This window comes from Asterias rubens, chromosome 5 (assembly GCF_902459465.1).
Source record: "Asterias rubens chromosome 5, eAstRub1.3, whole genome shotgun sequence".
NCBI classification, from domain to species: domain Eukaryota; kingdom Metazoa; phylum Echinodermata; class Asteroidea; order Forcipulatida; family Asteriidae; genus Asterias; species Asterias rubens.
In genome coordinates, this window is record NC_047066.1 from 1,830,676 (window position 1) to 1,847,117 (window position 16,442).

At 38.1% G+C, this 16,442-nt stretch overlaps 4 protein-coding genes across 4 annotated transcripts; all 4 read left to right on the forward strand.

Moving 5' to 3' along the window:
- Positions 1-251: 251 nt before the first annotated feature.
- LOC117290063 lies at positions 252-3,696 on the forward strand. The gene is made up of 4 exons (XM_033771311.1): positions 252-315; positions 1,110-1,346; positions 1,688-1,972; positions 3,177-3,696. Exons 1-4 carry the CDS (start codon positions 252-254, stop codon positions 3,419-3,421), a joined length of 831 nt encoding a protein of 276 aa, XP_033627202.1. The 3' UTR covers positions 3,422-3,696.
- A 1,816-nt stretch (positions 3,697-5,512) lies between these two features.
- LOC117290772 (fibrinogen-like protein 1) lies at positions 5,513-8,838 on the forward strand. The gene is made up of 4 exons (XM_033772317.1): positions 5,513-6,162; positions 6,585-6,718; positions 6,835-7,096; positions 8,267-8,838. Exons 1-4 carry the CDS (start codon positions 5,544-5,546, stop codon positions 8,509-8,511), a joined length of 1,260 nt encoding a protein of 419 aa, XP_033628208.1. The 5' UTR covers positions 5,513-5,543; the 3' UTR covers positions 8,512-8,838.
- A 1,942-nt stretch (positions 8,839-10,780) lies between these two features.
- LOC117290064 (unconventional myosin-VI-like) lies at positions 10,781-12,110 on the forward strand. The gene is made up of 2 exons (XM_033771312.1): positions 10,781-11,705; positions 12,100-12,110. The coding sequence occupies exons 1-2, from the start codon at positions 10,781-10,783 to the stop codon at positions 12,108-12,110; spliced, it is 936 nt and encodes a 311-aa protein (XP_033627203.1).
- LOC117290854 (ficolin-2-like) lies at positions 12,094-14,080 on the forward strand. The gene is made up of 3 exons (XM_033772411.1): positions 12,094-12,222; positions 12,339-12,600; positions 13,791-14,080. The coding sequence occupies exons 1-3, from the start codon at positions 12,196-12,198 to the stop codon at positions 14,042-14,044; spliced, it is 543 nt and encodes a 180-aa protein (XP_033628302.1). The 5' UTR covers positions 12,094-12,195; the 3' UTR covers positions 14,045-14,080.
- The last annotated feature ends 2,362 nt before the right edge of the window (positions 14,081-16,442 follow it).

Sequence of the window (16,442 nt, forward strand, 5' to 3'; positions counted from 1 at the left end):
GTTGTGAGAGCAGTAGTCCTACGGGTCTAGTTAGTCTCGCGAGAATACCGTCAGTGTCGCGGGAATCGCGGGGAGATTCGGAATCGCGCGGTGGGGAGAGAGAGAGAGTCGGAACGCTATCACCTCGACAGACATTTAACGACTTGTCAACACGTCTATATATGCACACACGTCAGGCTGCATCGCCATAAGTCAGTTTTACACGTTTGAGCTGGGGTTATAATAAAATATTTCATAAAAGCTCAGAGGTAATGGAGTATGCGGTTTGCCTCCGAGTTCTGTGCGCGTTGGTTCTATCCAACATTTTCATCAATGGTAAGTTTTACAATACGAACAAAAATCTTAAGGTTTATAATATCATGAGCTAGCTGGGCTATATTGTATGAAACCTTCGGCAATGAAGTTTGCGGTTTGCCTCGTTGGTTCTATCTCACACATTTGTATTAAGATTATGAAGTACAAGTTGGTGTCGGAATATAGAGGTGACGAAACAAAAGAGATACAATCGGGTTTACAGTTTAAATCATACCCGTGCCAAAAAACAAGAGAGGTTAGCATACACCAAACAGGTTCATCTTTAATTTCATAATGATGTGACCAAAAGTTGTTACAACCAAGATAGTAAAATGGTGTAGGCCTATTTGTGAGTTTGTTTGATTGTTTGTTTGTGGAGGTGTTTGTTTGTTTTTGTTTGCTTAGATGATCTAACCATCAAGGGAACTCGACAAACTCCCAAAAAGGGTAATAATAGCCAAGCTGGCGATAGCCAATCTCTCTACCACAAACGTTGGTTTAACGTTTATGCTTATGAATTGCCAAAATCAAGAAATTGCGATTCATTAACTAGATGACAATATTTATTCTAGTCATTGTGGTATCAGCGGTTAGCTGGGGGATTCGAACCCACAACCTTGTGATTGCATGCCCTGCAGTTTAACCACTTGAACACTGTGACGATTTGATTATTTATTTATTTATTAAAAAAAAAATTTGTACCAGTCAAAATTCAAATATAATATCAACACTTTCTGCAGAGAGTAATCTACTCATTCGGAGAAAAACAACAGCTAAAGGTTTAAAAAGGCTCTATTTGTTCGTTTCTTTTTTAGAAGTATTAGCTGATGTGTGTTATGTTGGCCAAGAAAGAGACGGCGCCCGTTACAAATGGGTTTTGGATGTCCGCGACCCGTGCGAGTGCACCAAAATACGTCTCGGGGGAGTCAACACAATTCCCCCGGCAAGCAGACCGGGCAAAACACGGTACATGGAGGATTTAGTCCTCGGTGATGATGCCCAACAGATCAGAGAATGGCTGAATTGCCCGGAGAAGACAACTCTGGAAACAGGTAGCTCGAAATTTCATACTGTATCACCTGAATAGTTATTGAGTGTTTTGTCTTAATTGGTTGTTTTCAAAAGTATCCGAAAGTAGGCGTACCCCTCGTGAACATGGTTTTAATAAAAGTAAACAACACAATAATTGATGGACCTTTAAGCAACTAGCCTGTCATCGCTTGTCATCGAAAGCAACACTTTAATGTTTTTTCCAATTAAAACTTTGGGGAAAATTTTAGTTCATACTATGGTTATTTCGATTTACACAAATTCGGCATATATTAAAATATCTATAATTATAGATAAAACTTAATCTTAGATAAAATTTCTTGATAATGTTCATTTATTTTAGAAACAACATCATCGCTCCCGGTGACGTCAACGCATGTTGTAACATCAACGCTCGCGGTGACGTCAACGCCTGATGTCACGTCAACGCCCGCGCTGACGTCAATATTTACATCACTGTGTGACCCAGTAGAGCTTACAGCGACCCAAGCTCGGCATACCGCTTATCTGGTTGCTTCTCTCAACGCGCAATCGGTCTGGGAACTAGACTTCAGTCTTTCAGACACTGCAAAGGGACTTATTTTCCTCAGTCGCAGCAACAATGAAGCAGACAACTTGTTCAAAATAAGTAAGTTTCAGTTATGCTATCAAGTGGGATTACCTGCAATAGTTAGGGTAACTCAAGAAAAAGAACAGAAAAAATACAACTATTTATCTCCCATCAATAAAAACCGATGTATATTCATAACAGCTTCTCTCACCCATTTTAAACACGTTTCTTTGGCGAGACCAAACGTAAGTTGCAGTAAATTGTATCTTTTCTCATTGCCGAACTCCACGGCTAGTTAACCGACCTGAAAACATTGAATACAAGTTGTCCTTGTAAACAATTAATATTGTCTGAACAATGATTTAACAAACGAGGGTGCTGTTCCAATTTGATGTCAATTGTTTTCCAAGAGATAGAAGTTCATCGTAGTACCGTTTTATAAATGAATTAACATAATATTGTACAATATTATTTAAAAAAACAGAGCAACATTATGGCATTACACAAATTATTTGCAATTTAGCTTCCAGCTTCAATATTAAAACTGTGGCCCAATCTGTCTACCGTTCAATTTCCTATACGAAATCTTTCAAACATTGTGAAAAGAACTTATGTAAAAACATTTTGTGGTTCAATAAACGTCATCTATGACGTCAAACTTGAACAGGCAACAATTGTTGATTCTTCGTATACGTGAAGATTCGGAGTTATTGTGAACTTCTCAATGCTGAATTTATTACAGAGAAGTAATTTGAAGAAGTTAAACTACAGCGATAGTGTATTACATTGGTATATTCAGGACAACGTAAACACAATTTCTGATCGCGCAAAATACCGCACCTTCTTTCGTATAAAAAACAATTCTAAATTCTTTTCAAATTTAACAAGTAAACTTGTATTGCTATAGTCTACGAGTAAAATCAATGCTGATTGAATTTTTTATGTTAAACTTTTTTGAGATTTGAGTTGTTAAACTTGTCTCTGTAGAGTGTTGTCAAGATTGAAGACGTCATCGTTGTTATAATTTGAAAGGCCATAAACCAACTGTCATTTCATGAACTATAACTATTTGTAAAATTCTTTTTTTAAGCTGACCGCTGAGCTGAAATTTGAAGTAAATTTCACATTAACCTCGGTTTTGAACCGATAAAAAGTGTCAACTTACTGTCAAATAATATGTGTGCAGCATTCACAAAAAGAAAAAAAATCTGAAAAATACATAAAATGACTATGTAAAGACATTATATCTAATTTACACAATACATTTGTATTGACTTTGCAGTCATCGAAATGAATGCAATAGAAGTACACAACTCATTAGATCAACAACTCCTGCGTGCTGATGAGTCTATCGGGACAACTCGACACACACTGACCATCGGAGATGGAAAACTTGAACTCGACTCAAGAAACTTGGAGACGAATCTCAAGCTGGACTTAACTGGATTGGCCTACGTCAAGTTTGGATGTGATTCAGGTACCGCTTGTATTTGGACTCTTCATGAAGTCCTATGTTCTTGGAAATGAAATTAACATTTTGTTTTGCTTTGTGGTCGTCGGTCAAAAAAAAAAAAAAAAAAAAATCGTGATCGAGTGAAATTATTGCATTTCTTTAAATATACCTGATGCACATGATGTCATATCAGTAGGGCGCCCTCTCACTTAGATATCAACAAGCTGTCGTTGGCCAAACCTCGGCTGCGGGTCACAATTTGTGGCTTTTGATTTTTCGTCATCGTTTTCTTTCATTATTATCTCGCATCCATCAGGACGACCAATTGAGCTCAAATTTGTACAGGTTTGCTAATCTGTGCATGTTGAAATACACTAAGAGAGAAGACTGGTCTTTGACATTTACCAATAGTGTTCAATGCCTTTAATAAGTTTTGAGCACTTTCAATGAGTGTTAAGTTGATCAGCTTGAATAGAATTTCGTCTAACGTAAGGTCACCAGTCTACACCAAAAACCATTACAATATTTATAGTCACGATCATTAAATACACAAAATATATGAAAGTATAGAAAGTTGCAGCCATGGGGGTAATGGGTGTGATTGGGGGTCGGGAAGAGTAGTTTGAAGTTTTGTGTAATATTATCGAGTTTTTCTGGCCTCTTTTGGCTCTCTTTTTAAGCTTATTTATCATTTTAAGTTCCCATTGTAGGTCATATAATACAAACCAAATAACTGTTTGTAATATTAAGTTAATGCCTCTTAGTAGAAAAGTTTGAATATACAGAATTTTCATCAAATGTTCCCACTTCTGTTTTTGTTTTACTTTTTGTATTCACTTTCAGAGAAGTAATTATACCTTCATTTTTTAAACAAAGTTTGCTTGAATTTTGTTTTGCTGATCTTTTATTTATAAGAGAAATATTGAGGAAAAAATATCGATCATTCATTCATTTTTCTACTTTTAGTAAATTAATTTTGGAGACCTCTTACTGGATTTCTAGAGCTGACAAAACAGTCACGTACAATGTTTATGTTTTGTGTGGCCAACCATAATAAACTAGAGAGACAAAATTTCCCTTTTTAGTGCAAAAGTTATGTACATTATAAAGTTATCATCGCTTAGTTCTTTTTGCAGCCCTTTTATAGGTTTTCTTGCACAGTTTCGGCAAATGAGTGGCCAATTTAAACACCATACATAGTTGTATGATATGCGAATGTTGTTAATCTTCAGTTTTAGAATAAAACTACATTTAAATTTATTATTATGCTGTTCTATGTGTGATGATTTCTTAACGAGAACTTAGCCTAAACTAGGAAAGGTTGACATTCCTAAAATCATTCGTAGTTGTCAACTGGTTTCTAGTAGTCTAGGTTCCTAGACCATTGGTGTTGCGTGGTCACACACTGTAATGAACGAACGCTAGCGGGCGCTCTGTTTCTATGATTTAGGATTAGAGAAACAGAGCGCCCGCTAGCGTTCGTTCATTACAAGCGTGTACAGTTTTTGCCGTGCATAATCGGAACGTTCGTTGTGTGTGACCACGCAACACCAATGGTCTAGGAACCTAGACTAGGTTTCTAGTTGATATCGGATTAAATTCTAACTGCTTCTGATTACTTGCGTCTGTAATACTTTGATTAATGAGAGGATACCAATTTTATGAATATCTGACTTAAAGGCAGTGGACACTAATAATAAATAACTGAGCTTTCGAAAACACACCAACATTTGCTAACAATTGCAACAAGCATTGAGTGATTGTTGTTGTTGTTGAAATGTGTTGCGAAAACCATCAATCTCGTGTTAAGCCATCTTTCCTTGTTGAGAATGAGTTGCACGTCACGTCCTTGTTATTATTTTTTTGTCAATGTCATTATAACGACTGTTTTATCCGGGTCTGGCTCAAGTCCAAAATCAATCCTCGTCCACAGTACAAGAGCCTGGTTGAAGGTCTTTCCCACGGCAATCTCTATAGACTCCCCGAGTTCCTGGTTCAACCCCTCTTATACGTTTTAACGGATATTTTATCTATGAATTCAGGTCAGCTAAAAACAGCGTATCAGGAAGAAAAACAAACTTAAACGCAGGCACCATCTGTTCAATAAGGATCTAGCTGTGGCTCATTCTCATCTAAACATTTCTACTCGATTTAGCAACGGAAGAAGTCGTGTTTTGTATTTGCAGTTTGAGCGCAATGGCCTTGTTTATCCGTTCACTCTTGGTCGCTCTGATCGTGAAGTCTCAAGTTGAGCTACAAGTTGAAGCTTCCAGCAACCACAGAACGGTTTCATGTGAGCTACAAACAAGTAGTAAGATAGACGAGTTGAGGCTTATAGTAGAAAACTACCTCGTCATTCTTGACGATGAAGTCAGAAACACACAAGATCTGGTGAAAGAGTTACAGGGTGCAGTATTGACCAACCAAGAAAGGGCCACCTCTGAGCAAGAGGAAACACGTCGAATGGTTAGTGAGTTGCAGGTTGCGGCATCAACCAACCAAGAAAGGGCCACCTCTGAGCAAGAGGAAACACGTCGAATGGTTAGCGAGTTGCAGGGTGCAGTATCGACCAACCAAGAAACAACCACCTCTGAGCTGGAGGAAACACGTCGTATGGTTAGTGAGTTGCAGGGTGCGGTATTGACCAACCAAGAAACAACCACCTCTGAGCTGGAGAAAACACGTCGTATAGTTAGTGAGTTGCAGGGTGCAGTAGCGACCAACGAAACAACCTCTGCGGTACAGGGCATAAGACGACAGCTAGAACAGCTGCAAGGCTCTCTATTTCCATTGGTGCGAGACCTTCATGTAAGATGTAAGTTATATTTATTTACAGTCACCGAAACACCGACGTTCTTTTATTTTTTTAAATATTTATTTATAATATTTTTAATAATATAAATACGCATGGAGTTTGTCAGCCAGTGTACAGAATTAAACAAATATAGAAACAATTTCGAAGAATCACACCACATTTCTAAGACAACCAATCACACAATCGTAAAGAGAAAGTATTAAAAAAAGAAAAGACGAAAACAAAATCTACGGTTGACAATTTTGTTGGTAAGGTCGAGCAGGGTCATAGTAGGAGTGACATTGTTTTTTTTTTATCGCAAGGCATCTTAAATGGGTCAAAAACATGTTCAGACTTAATCATCTGTTTACAAAATACACGTAGGATTACGAGAATTTGTTAATTGTTTTATTTTCATTTGTTATGTTTACATACTTGTACAGTTGCCTTTAAGGATTGCTCGGAAGTTCTTGCGAGGGGTGTATCAACCAGTGGTGTGTACACGGTTCAACCTCTATGCTCCAGTGAAGCTTTCCGAGTATACTGTGATATGGAAACAGACGGTGGTGGATGGACGGTAAGATAACACCCTATAAGAATGAGAGTACTCGTCTCTAAGAATTTGTAAATAAGAAGAAGCTTGATAAAGTTGAAGAAGTCCGGAGTTTTAAAACCCCCATGTTCCCTTGATAGGTTTTCCAGAGGCGCCAAGACGGCAGTGTAGATTTCTATTTGGACTTTGCTAACTACAGCCGGGGCTTTGGGAATCTGGAGGGAGAGTTTTGGCTCGGTAACGACAACTTGCACCGTCTGACCGCTCAGGGCGAGTACGAACTCCGCGTAGATCTCACAAAATTCGACAACGTTACTGGGTATGCCATCTACGATACGTTCAGAATCGCCGATGTGAGTCACAACTACAGGTTGACAGTAGGAGGTTACTCAGGAAATACAGGTAAGACGCTGTAAGTGGAGACTCCGTGTAGCCAATACACACATCTTAATGGGTAAACTGTACCCATCGCTATTACCGACAGGTTTAACCATTACTTTTTGTGATTGCTGTCAGTAATTGTCCATGGAAGACAGCAAAGCATAGAACATCGTACTGTCTAAGAGTCGATTTAAATATGGCAACATCGTTTCTTTTAGACAGTGGTTCATACCAAGTGTCGGTGAATGCTGACCCAAGGAATAACCAATACTTGTCAAACATAACAACCGTAATAGTCCATATACAAATGTTACAGTAAAACTTTACTGGAACATGTCCTCTTCATCAACTAATTTTTATTTTCCCCCTTTTTCGGTAACATAATATAGCAACTTTTCTAGGAGTTGTTTTCAAACTGTTAAAATTATGCTTTTTCCTTCATAAAACATTTCTGGAGGAACGTGGGAATCGGGTGCACTTAAAAACACATTTATTATCAGTTTTGTATATGTACATTTTTGTTAGCATATTTTTCCACCACATTTTGTACTCCAAACTTTTTTTTCTATCATGCTATAAATACACACAACGTTTTTAGTTACAAGGTATATTGTAATTTTTGGGAGCTGACAAAAAAATGAATTTATTTATATGTTAAACCCAGATGAAAAGAGCGGGGCTGGAGTTCTGTTTACATTATTCCTCAAATCCAGCCCAGCAGTGGAATTTGGGATTTTGGTATCCTTTGAACCTCAAACATGAACAAAATAAATAAGCAACAAATTATTAGTAAACAATTGCAGTTTATCCATTTCTAAGCTTAGAAAAATTAAAGTGTCTTCTAAAATCAAACCATTTTACAATTTGGAGGCGAAAATGGTAAAAATAAAAAGTGTTCGCTTTTATATCCAGTTTCGATGGCAATTTATTTGACGCTAATGATAAGCTGAAAATTTGAAAAAAATACCCCAAAAGGAAACAATGAAAACAATGAACCTGTTTTTATGTATATAGATTGTGAACATTATTTTACTTCACTTCTCCCAATATATCCCAGCTCCAACTGATAAATTTGTTCCTAATCACACCTTATCGACCTAATGTTAGAAACGACTAATGTTCTAAGTTTATCCTCCTGCCAACATCACATTTTACACGTCTGACTATAGGGCTACGTGTGTTATCTTTCAGGAGACTCGTTATCAGCTCACAATAACATGGCCTTTACGACCAAAGACCGAGAATACGATGACAGTTCACGTAACTGTGCCGTGTATCGCAAAGGAGCCTGGTGGTACCGTTATTGCACCGACTGTAATTTGAACGGAAGATACTTCAATGAGGCCACTTACAACATAAAAAGAATTATGTGGAATGGCTTTTCGGGAAACCTCTCACTCAAAAGAACTGAGATAAAAATTAGAAGAAAACTGTAGTCCTTACTAGGTGGATAGAAAAATCTCCTTAAATAATCACCTGATCACTTCATCTTATTTAGTTTCTAGTAATTTTTTTGAACAATAATAATTATACACTGAAACTTAAAAAATAATGTCAAACATATAATTAAATGTGAACGAACTTTTAATGCAATGGATAAATGAGGCATATATTAATGTGCTGGTGCTTGACCAACTAGTGTAAATCTTTGTTCGGGGTGCCAGTCGAAAGCCATACGACTGCAGCCGTATAGACGATATGACCTCTGACGTCACTCGAAAACCATAACATGATTCGCGCGCAGACCGCCGGGCAAAAGCTTTGTGTTTTGGCAGCCCGCTAGAAAGTGTCTGCAATCTTACCATGACTACGCGTCATTTTGCCCGGCGAAACATGACGTTGTCAACGGAGGGCGGTTTGAATGTAAATATAGGTCACATCGTCTATGGCCAGGGATCACAGTCAGATTTACGATACAACATAGGAACCGGCAGCCAGGGGATCACTTAAAGGAAGTCGTTGGTTCAAATCCCACTCTAGTCAAACTTGCTGTGTTCAACCCAAGTCATGTTCTGTGTTTAACCAGCCAGTTTCCCTTGTGGTTTATTATTTGACAAAATGAGAAGAAGAAAATAATCAAACACAAAAACTGTTACTGACAGAGGTGTCAGTGTTCAATGTTGCAATCGAATTTAAACAAAACTAATTGGTTGAGGGGGAGAGGGACTTCACAAGCTATTTGTTCGATTGTAAATCAGAGAGCTTAATATTTATCTGTTTTGTGATTACTATGTATGTCGAACAGGGCTCGACTACTTTCTACTGGCCTCGTCTTTTAATATATTGATTGGAAAAACAGATAATTGCAATTAGGCACGACAGACATTTCTCTGTTTAATTTGTATTTTCAAGTATTGGATATGAATAATTATTGGATTGGGTCTGCTTATACAAAATCGGGGTCGCTCTATTCAAACCTTAATTACGAATTATGTCAAATAGTGGACAATTTGTTCATACCTGACCCGGGGAGTTTTCGGAGTGAATAAACTGAGATGATGTATATAGGTTTTCTCGGTCAATTTCGGCAAATGAGCAGCCGATTTAACCACCAAGCTATTCAATTTCGTGCGGAATCGAATGCTACTCAACTGTCATTCGATTTCGTTTTATGATTTGAGTCGGATGTAATGTTGCGTCAATCGATTTAACAAAATAATCATTCAATTTAACAATTTATCAAAGCAGCATCCAAATTCGCAGACGCTTCTTGAGGCGTAAAAGAATGACGCTATGCTAAGTTGAACAGAGTGCTAGAGGAATTTGACACGACTCAAAACGCGAAATTGAATTGCAAAATTCTGAATTTGAAACGCAGTAACAACTGGAAAGGCAAAACAGTTTTAATTCGAACGCATGAAAATGAAATTGACTGCTCATTTGCAGAATTTGACCGAGAAAACCAATAATAACTTTGCAGTGGTAAATATAGCTGTATGATATGCAAATGTTTTTAATCTTCTGTTTTAGAATAAAACTACATTTAAATGTATTATTATGCTGTTCTATGTGTGATGATTTCTTAACGAGAACTTAGCCTAAACTAGGAAAGGTTGACATTCCAAAAATCATTCGTAGTTGTCAACTGCTTTCTAGTTGATATCGGATTAAATTCTAACTGCTCCTGATTACTTGCGTCTGTAATACTTTGATTAATGAGAGGATATCAATTTTATGAATATCTGACTTAAGGGCAGTGAACACTAATAATAATAAATAACTGAGCTTTCGAAAACACACCAACATTTGCTAACAATTGCAACAAGCATTGAGTGATTGTTGTTGTCGTTGAAATGTGTTGCAAAAACCATCAATCTCTTGTTAAGCCATCTTTCCTTGTTGAGACTGAGTTGCACGTCACGTCCTTGATATTATTTTGGTCAATGTCATTATAACAACTGTTTTATCCGGGTCTGGCCCAAGTCCAAAATCAATCCTCGTCCACAGTACAAGAGCCTGGTTGAAGGTCGTTCCCACGGCAATCTCTACACTCGAGTTCCTGGTTCCACCCTTCTTATACGTTTTAACGGATATTTTCTCTATGGATTCAGGTCAGCTAAAAACAGCGTATCAGGAAGAAAAACAAACTTAAACGCAGGCACCATCTGTTCAATAAGGATCTAGCTGTGGCTCATTCTCATCTAAACATTTCTACTCGATTTAGCAACGGAAGAAGTCGTGTTTTGTATTTGCAGTTTGAGCACAATGGCCTTGTTTATCCGTTCACTCTTGGTCGCTCTGATCGTGATGTCTCAAGTTGAACTACAAGTTGAAGCTTCCAGCAACCAGAGAACGGTTTCATGTGAGCTACAAACAAGTAGTAAGATAGACGTGTTGAGGCTTATAGTAGAAAACTACCTCGTCATTCTTGACGATGAAGTCAGAAACACACAACATCTGGTGAAAGAGATGCAGGGTGCAGTATTGACCAACCAAGAAAGGGCCACCTCTGAGCAAGAGGAAACACGTCGAATGGTTAGTGAGTTGCAGGGTGCAGTATCGACCAACCAAGAAAGGGTCACCTCTGAGCAAGAGGAAACACGTCGAATGGTTAGTGAGTTGCAGGTTGCGGCATCAACCAACCAAGAAAGGGCCACCTCTGAGCAAGAGGAAACACGTCGAATGGTTAGTGAGTTGCAGGGTGCAGTATCGACCAACCAAGAAAGGGCCACCTCTGAGCAAGAGGAAACACGTCGAATGGTTAGTGAGTTGCAGGTTGCGGCATCAACCAACCAAGAAAGGGCCACCTCTGAGCAAGAGGAAACACGTCGAATGGTTAGTGAGTTGCAGGGTGCAGTATCGACCAACCAAGAAACAACCACCTCTGAGCTGGAGGAAACACGTCGTATGGTTAGTGAGTTGCAGGGTGCGGTATTGACCAACCAAGAAACAACCACCTCTGAGCTGGAGAAAACACGTCGTATAGTTAGTGAGTTGCAGGGTGCAGTAGCGACCAACCAAGAAACAACCACCTCTGAGCTGGAGGGAACACGTCGTGCAGTTAGTGAGTTACAGGTCGCAGTAGCGACCAACCAACAAACGGACACCTCCGAGGTACAGGGCATAAGACGACAGCTAGAACAGCTGCATGGCTCTCTATTTCCATGGGTGCTAGACATTCAGGGAAGACGTAAGTTTTATTTATTTACAGTCACCGTAACAATAAATTTACTATTTATTTATCATATGAATACGCATGGAATTTGTCAGCCATTGTACAGAATTAAACAACTGTAGAAACAATTTCGAAGAATCACACCACAACTCTAAGACAACCAATCACACAACCGTATAGAGAAAGTAGAACAAAAACAATTTGTTGGTAAGGTCGAGCAGTGTCATATAGAAGTGAAATTGTTTTTTTTTTAACGCAAATCTTCCATACCATGGAGGTATCTTAAATGGGTCAAAACATATTTAGACTTAATCATCAGTTTTAAACATACACGTAGGATTACAAGAATTTGTGTGTATTTTTTTTATTTTTTTTATTTTAACATACTTGTACAGTTGCCATTCCAAAGGATTGTTCTGAGATTCTTGCGAGGGGTGTATTAACCAGTGGCGTGTACCTGGTTCAACCTCTAGACTCCGGTGAAGCTTTCCGAGTATACTGTGATATGGAAACAGACGGTGGTGGATGGACGGTAAGATAACACCCTATAAGAATGAGAGTACTCGTCTCTAAGAATTTGTAAATAAGAAGAAGCTTGATAAAGTTGAAGAAGTCCGGAGTTTTAAAACCCCCATGTTCCCTTGATAGGTTTTCCAGAGGCGCCAAGACGGCAGTGTAGATTTCTATTTGGACTTTGCTAACTACAGCCGGGGCTTTGGGAATCTGGGGGGAGAGTTTTGGCTCGGTAACGACAACTTGCACCGTCTGACCGCTCAGGGCGAGTACGAACTCCGCGTAGATCTCACAGACTTCGACGACGTTACTGGGTATGCCATCTACGATACGTTCAGCATCGCCGATGTGAGTGACAACTACAGGTTGACAGTAGGAGGTTACTCAGGAAATACAGGTAAGACGCTGTAAGTGGAGACTCCGTGTAGCCAATACACACATCTTAATGGGTAAACTGTACCCATCGCTATGACCGACAAGCTTAACCATTACTTGTATTAGTGATTGCTGTCAGTAATTGTCCATGGAAGACAGCAAAGCATAGAACATCGTACTGTCTAAGAGTCGATCATGTTTTAAATGATGGCAACATCGTTTCTTTTGGACAGTGGTTCATACCAAGAGTCGGTGAATGCTGACCCAATGAATAACCAATACTTGTCAAACGTAACAACCGTAATAGTCCATGTACAAATGTTACAGTAAAACTTTACTGGAACTTGCCTCTTCATCAACTAATTTTTATTTTTCCCCTTTTTCGGTAACATAATATAGCAACTTTTCTATGAGCTGTTTTCAAACTGTTAAAATTATGCTTTTTCCTTCATAAAACATTTCTGGAGGAACGTGGGAATCGGGTGCACTTTAAAACACATTTTTTATCAGTTTTGTATATGTAAATATTTGTTAGCACTTTTTTACCACCACATTTTGTACTCCAAACTTTTTTTCTATCATGATATAAAAGAAATATACACACAACGTTTTTATTTACAAGGTATATTGTAATTTTTGGGAGCTGACAAAAAAATGAATTTATTTATATGTTAAACCCAGATGAAAAGAGCGGGGCTGGAGTTCTGTTTACATTATTCCTCAAATCCAGCCCAGCAGTGGAATTTGGGATTTTGGTATCCTTTGAACCTCAAACATGAACAAAATAAATAAGCAACAAATTATTAGTTAACAATTGCAGTTTATCCATTTCTAAGCCTAGAAAAATTAAAGTATCTTCTAAAATCAAACCATTTCACAATTTGGAGGCGAAAATGGTAAAAATAAAAAGTGCTCGCTTTTATATCCAGTTTCGATGGCAATTTATGTGACGCTAATGATAATTTTAAGCTGAAAATCTGAAAAATTAGCCAAAAGGGAACAATGAAAACAATGAACCTGTTTTTATGTATATAGATTGTGAACATTATTTTACTTCACTTCTCCCAATATATCCCAGCTCCAACTGATAAATTTGTTCCTAATCACACCTTATCGACCTAATGTTAGAAACGACTAATGTTCTAAGTTTATCCTCCTGCCAACATCACATTTTACACGTCTGACTATATGGCTACGTGTGTTATTTTTCAGGAGACTCGTTATCGTACACCGATAACATGGCCTTTACGACCAAAGACCGAGACAGCGATGTCTGGAGTCCTGTTAACTGTGCCGTGGATCGCAAAGGAGCCTGGTGGTACCATAGTTGCACCTTATGTAATTTGAACGGAAGATACTTCAATGAGGCCATTCGCAACAAAGAAGGAATTAGGTGGAATGGCTTTTCGGGTCGGCTCTCACTCAAAAGAACTGAGATGAAAATTAATAATAATTATACACTTTGAAACTTAAAAAATAATGTCAAACATATAACTAAATGTGAACGAACTTTTACTGTCAGTGTGTCAGTGTTCAATGTTGCAATCGAATTTAAAGGCAGTGGACACTATCGGTAATTATTATTCAAAATATTTTTTAGCATAAAACCTTTCATTCTTGGTGACGAGTGATGGGCAGAGGTTGATGGTATAAAACATTGTGAGAAACGGCTCCCTCTGAAGTGCCATAGTTTTAGAGAAAGAAGTATTTTTCCACGAATTTGATTTCGAGAGCTCAGATTTAGAATTTGAGGACTCGAAATCAACCATCTAAACGCACACAACTTCGTGTGACATGGCTGTGTTTCCTTTCATTATTATCTCGCAACTTTGATGACCGATTGAGCTCAAATTTTTACAGGTTTGTTATTTTATGCATATGTTGAGATACACCAACTGTGAAGGCTAGTCTTTGACAATTCCCAACAGTGTCCACTGCCTTTAAACAAAACTAATTGGTTGGGGGGGGGGGGCGGCAGGGACTTTACAAGGTATTTGTTCGGTTGTAAATCAAAGGGCTTAATTTGTCTCTGTTTGGAATTATTCTGTGTGTCGAACGGGGTCGACTACTTTCTACCGGCCTCGTCCTTTAACATATTGGTTGGAAAGACAGATAATTGCAATTTGGCACGACAGACATTTCTCTGTTTAATTTTTTTTTTCAAGTATTGGATATGGGTGAATCATTATTGGATTGGGTCTCCCTATAAAAGATCGGGGTCGCTCTATTCAAACCTTAATTACGAATTATGTCAAATAGTGGACAATTTGTTTATATCAGTCTGTTGTTTCGACGATGAGAGCCATTTGTGAATGCACCACTTCAAAGTATACATGGAAACTAACAGAGATGTCTTATGGAAACGGTTTATCACTACAGGTATGTGTTTAGTATTAATAATAAGGATAGTTTTGTGGTAGCACCACCGTTGAAATCATGAAAAATAGTGACCATCCCTTGCACTTTTATGGTTTCATGAGGTAGGTCAGGGAAAAGACCCCGTAGCATCCAATGTAGAAGCCCGCACCTTTTTAGAGACACCGGACACTATTGGTAATTGTCAAAGACAAGTCTTCTCACTTGGTGTATTTCAACATTAGCATAAAATAACAAACCTGTAAAAAAGTGAGCTCAATTGGTCGTCGAAGTTGCGAGATAATAATGAAAGAAAAAACACCATTGTCACAAGAAGGTGCTTTCAGATGCTTGATTTCGAGACCTCAACATCTTGTTCTTAGGTCTCGAAATCGATTTCGTGGAAATTTACTTCTTTCTCGAAAACTACGTTGCTTCAGAAGGAGCCGTTTCTCACAATGTTTTATACTATCAACAGCTCCCTATTACTCGTTACCAAGTAAGGTTTTATGCTAATAATTATTTTGAGTAATTACCAATAGTGTCCAATGCCTTTAATTCATTTGTGCCTTTGTCAATTAGAGTTTGTTATGATTCTTAATGTGTTTTTACTGAATATTCTTATCCTATATTGGTTTGTTGGAGCGGAGAGGTTTGGGCAATTCCTGCAATAGGTGTTTTGTTGTTTCTTTTGTGTGTGTTTTTTTTAACTTATATCTATTATCGGTGAATGTTCAAACCTATGTGAATGTTGAATGTCCAATAAAACAACAATATCAACATAAAAAATGTATTACTCGCTAGACAATTCTATTTTAAAGGGAAGGTACACTATTGGTAAGTATCAAAGACCAGTGATCTCACTTGGTGTATCTCAACATATGCATAAAATAACAAACCTGTGAAAATTTGAGCTCAATTGGTCATCGGAGTTGGGAGAAAATGATGAAAGAAAAAAACATCTTGTTGGACGAATCGTTGTGCTTTCAGAGAGGACTACAAGACTTCTAGCTAGAAGCCTTTTTATTATTTCAGTGAGAAATTACCTCTTTCTCAAAAACTACATAACTTAAAAGGGAGTCGTTTCCCACAGTGTTTTATAATATCAACATCCCTCCAATGCTAGTTACCAAGTCAGCTTTTAAGTTAATATTTGTTTTGAGTAATTACCAAACGTGTACCTTCCCTTTAATGTCCAGTGTCCAATATCAATCTAAGTATACTATATTCCAGCCGGCAGGACTGTTTCTGCTCATCTTATTCTCAAGCCCCTCAACCACATTCGGGTCATCAAGTACGGAAGCTAAGGTCATCTTAGAAACAGCTCTGACGTCATTTGAGTCAAGCAAAGATGTGGGAGCTGCGTGTATCGCCCTCGAATCACTTCGTTATCTTAACTTTAGACAAATGGAAGTAACTCAACTCGAAGAAATTGTAAAGGTATGAACTTGAAGAGGTTTTACAATGCCCGTTGTAGGGAAAGAAGGTACCCCCATGTTCCCGTACTTA

What these genes read in the sequence shown, in the direction of transcription:
- LOC117290854 (XM_033772411.1), top strand. Translation starts at nt 12,196, where the DNA reads ATGGAAACAGACGGTGGTGGATGGACG. An exon ending in CAGACGGTGGTGGATGGACG is followed by an intron (nt 12,223 to 12,338) that starts GTAAGATAACAC and finishes TTCCCTTGATAG; the next exon opens with GTTTTCCAGAGGCGCCAAGA. An exon ending in AGGTTACTCAGGAAATACAG is followed by an intron (nt 12,601 to 13,790) that starts GTAAGACGCTGT and finishes GTTATTTTTCAG; the next exon opens with GAGACTCGTTATCGTACACC.
- LOC117290772 (XM_033772317.1), top strand. Translation starts at nt 5,544, where the DNA reads ATGGCCTTGTTTATCCGTTCACTCTTGGTCGCTCTGATCGTGAAGTCT. An exon ending in GCGAGACCTTCATGTAAGAT is followed by an intron (nt 6,163 to 6,584) that starts GTAAGTTATATT and finishes ATACTTGTACAG; the next exon opens with TTGCCTTTAAGGATTGCTCG. An exon ending in AGGTTACTCAGGAAATACAG is followed by an intron (nt 7,097 to 8,266) that starts GTAAGACGCTGT and finishes GTTATCTTTCAG; the next exon opens with GAGACTCGTTATCAGCTCAC.
- LOC117290064 (XM_033771312.1), top strand. Translation starts at nt 10,781, where the DNA reads ATGGCCTTGTTTATCCGTTCACTCTTGGTCGCTCTGATCGTGATGTCT.
- LOC117290063 (XM_033771311.1), top strand. Translation starts at nt 252, where the DNA reads ATGGAGTATGCGGTTTGCCTCCGAGTTCTGTGCGCGTTGGTTCTATCC. An exon ending in ATCCAACATTTTCATCAATG is followed by an intron (nt 316 to 1,109) that starts GTAAGTTTTACA and finishes TTTCTTTTTTAG; the next exon opens with AAGTATTAGCTGATGTGTGT. An exon ending in GAAGACAACTCTGGAAACAG is followed by an intron (nt 1,347 to 1,687) that starts GTAGCTCGAAAT and finishes CATTTATTTTAG; the next exon opens with AAACAACATCATCGCTCCCG.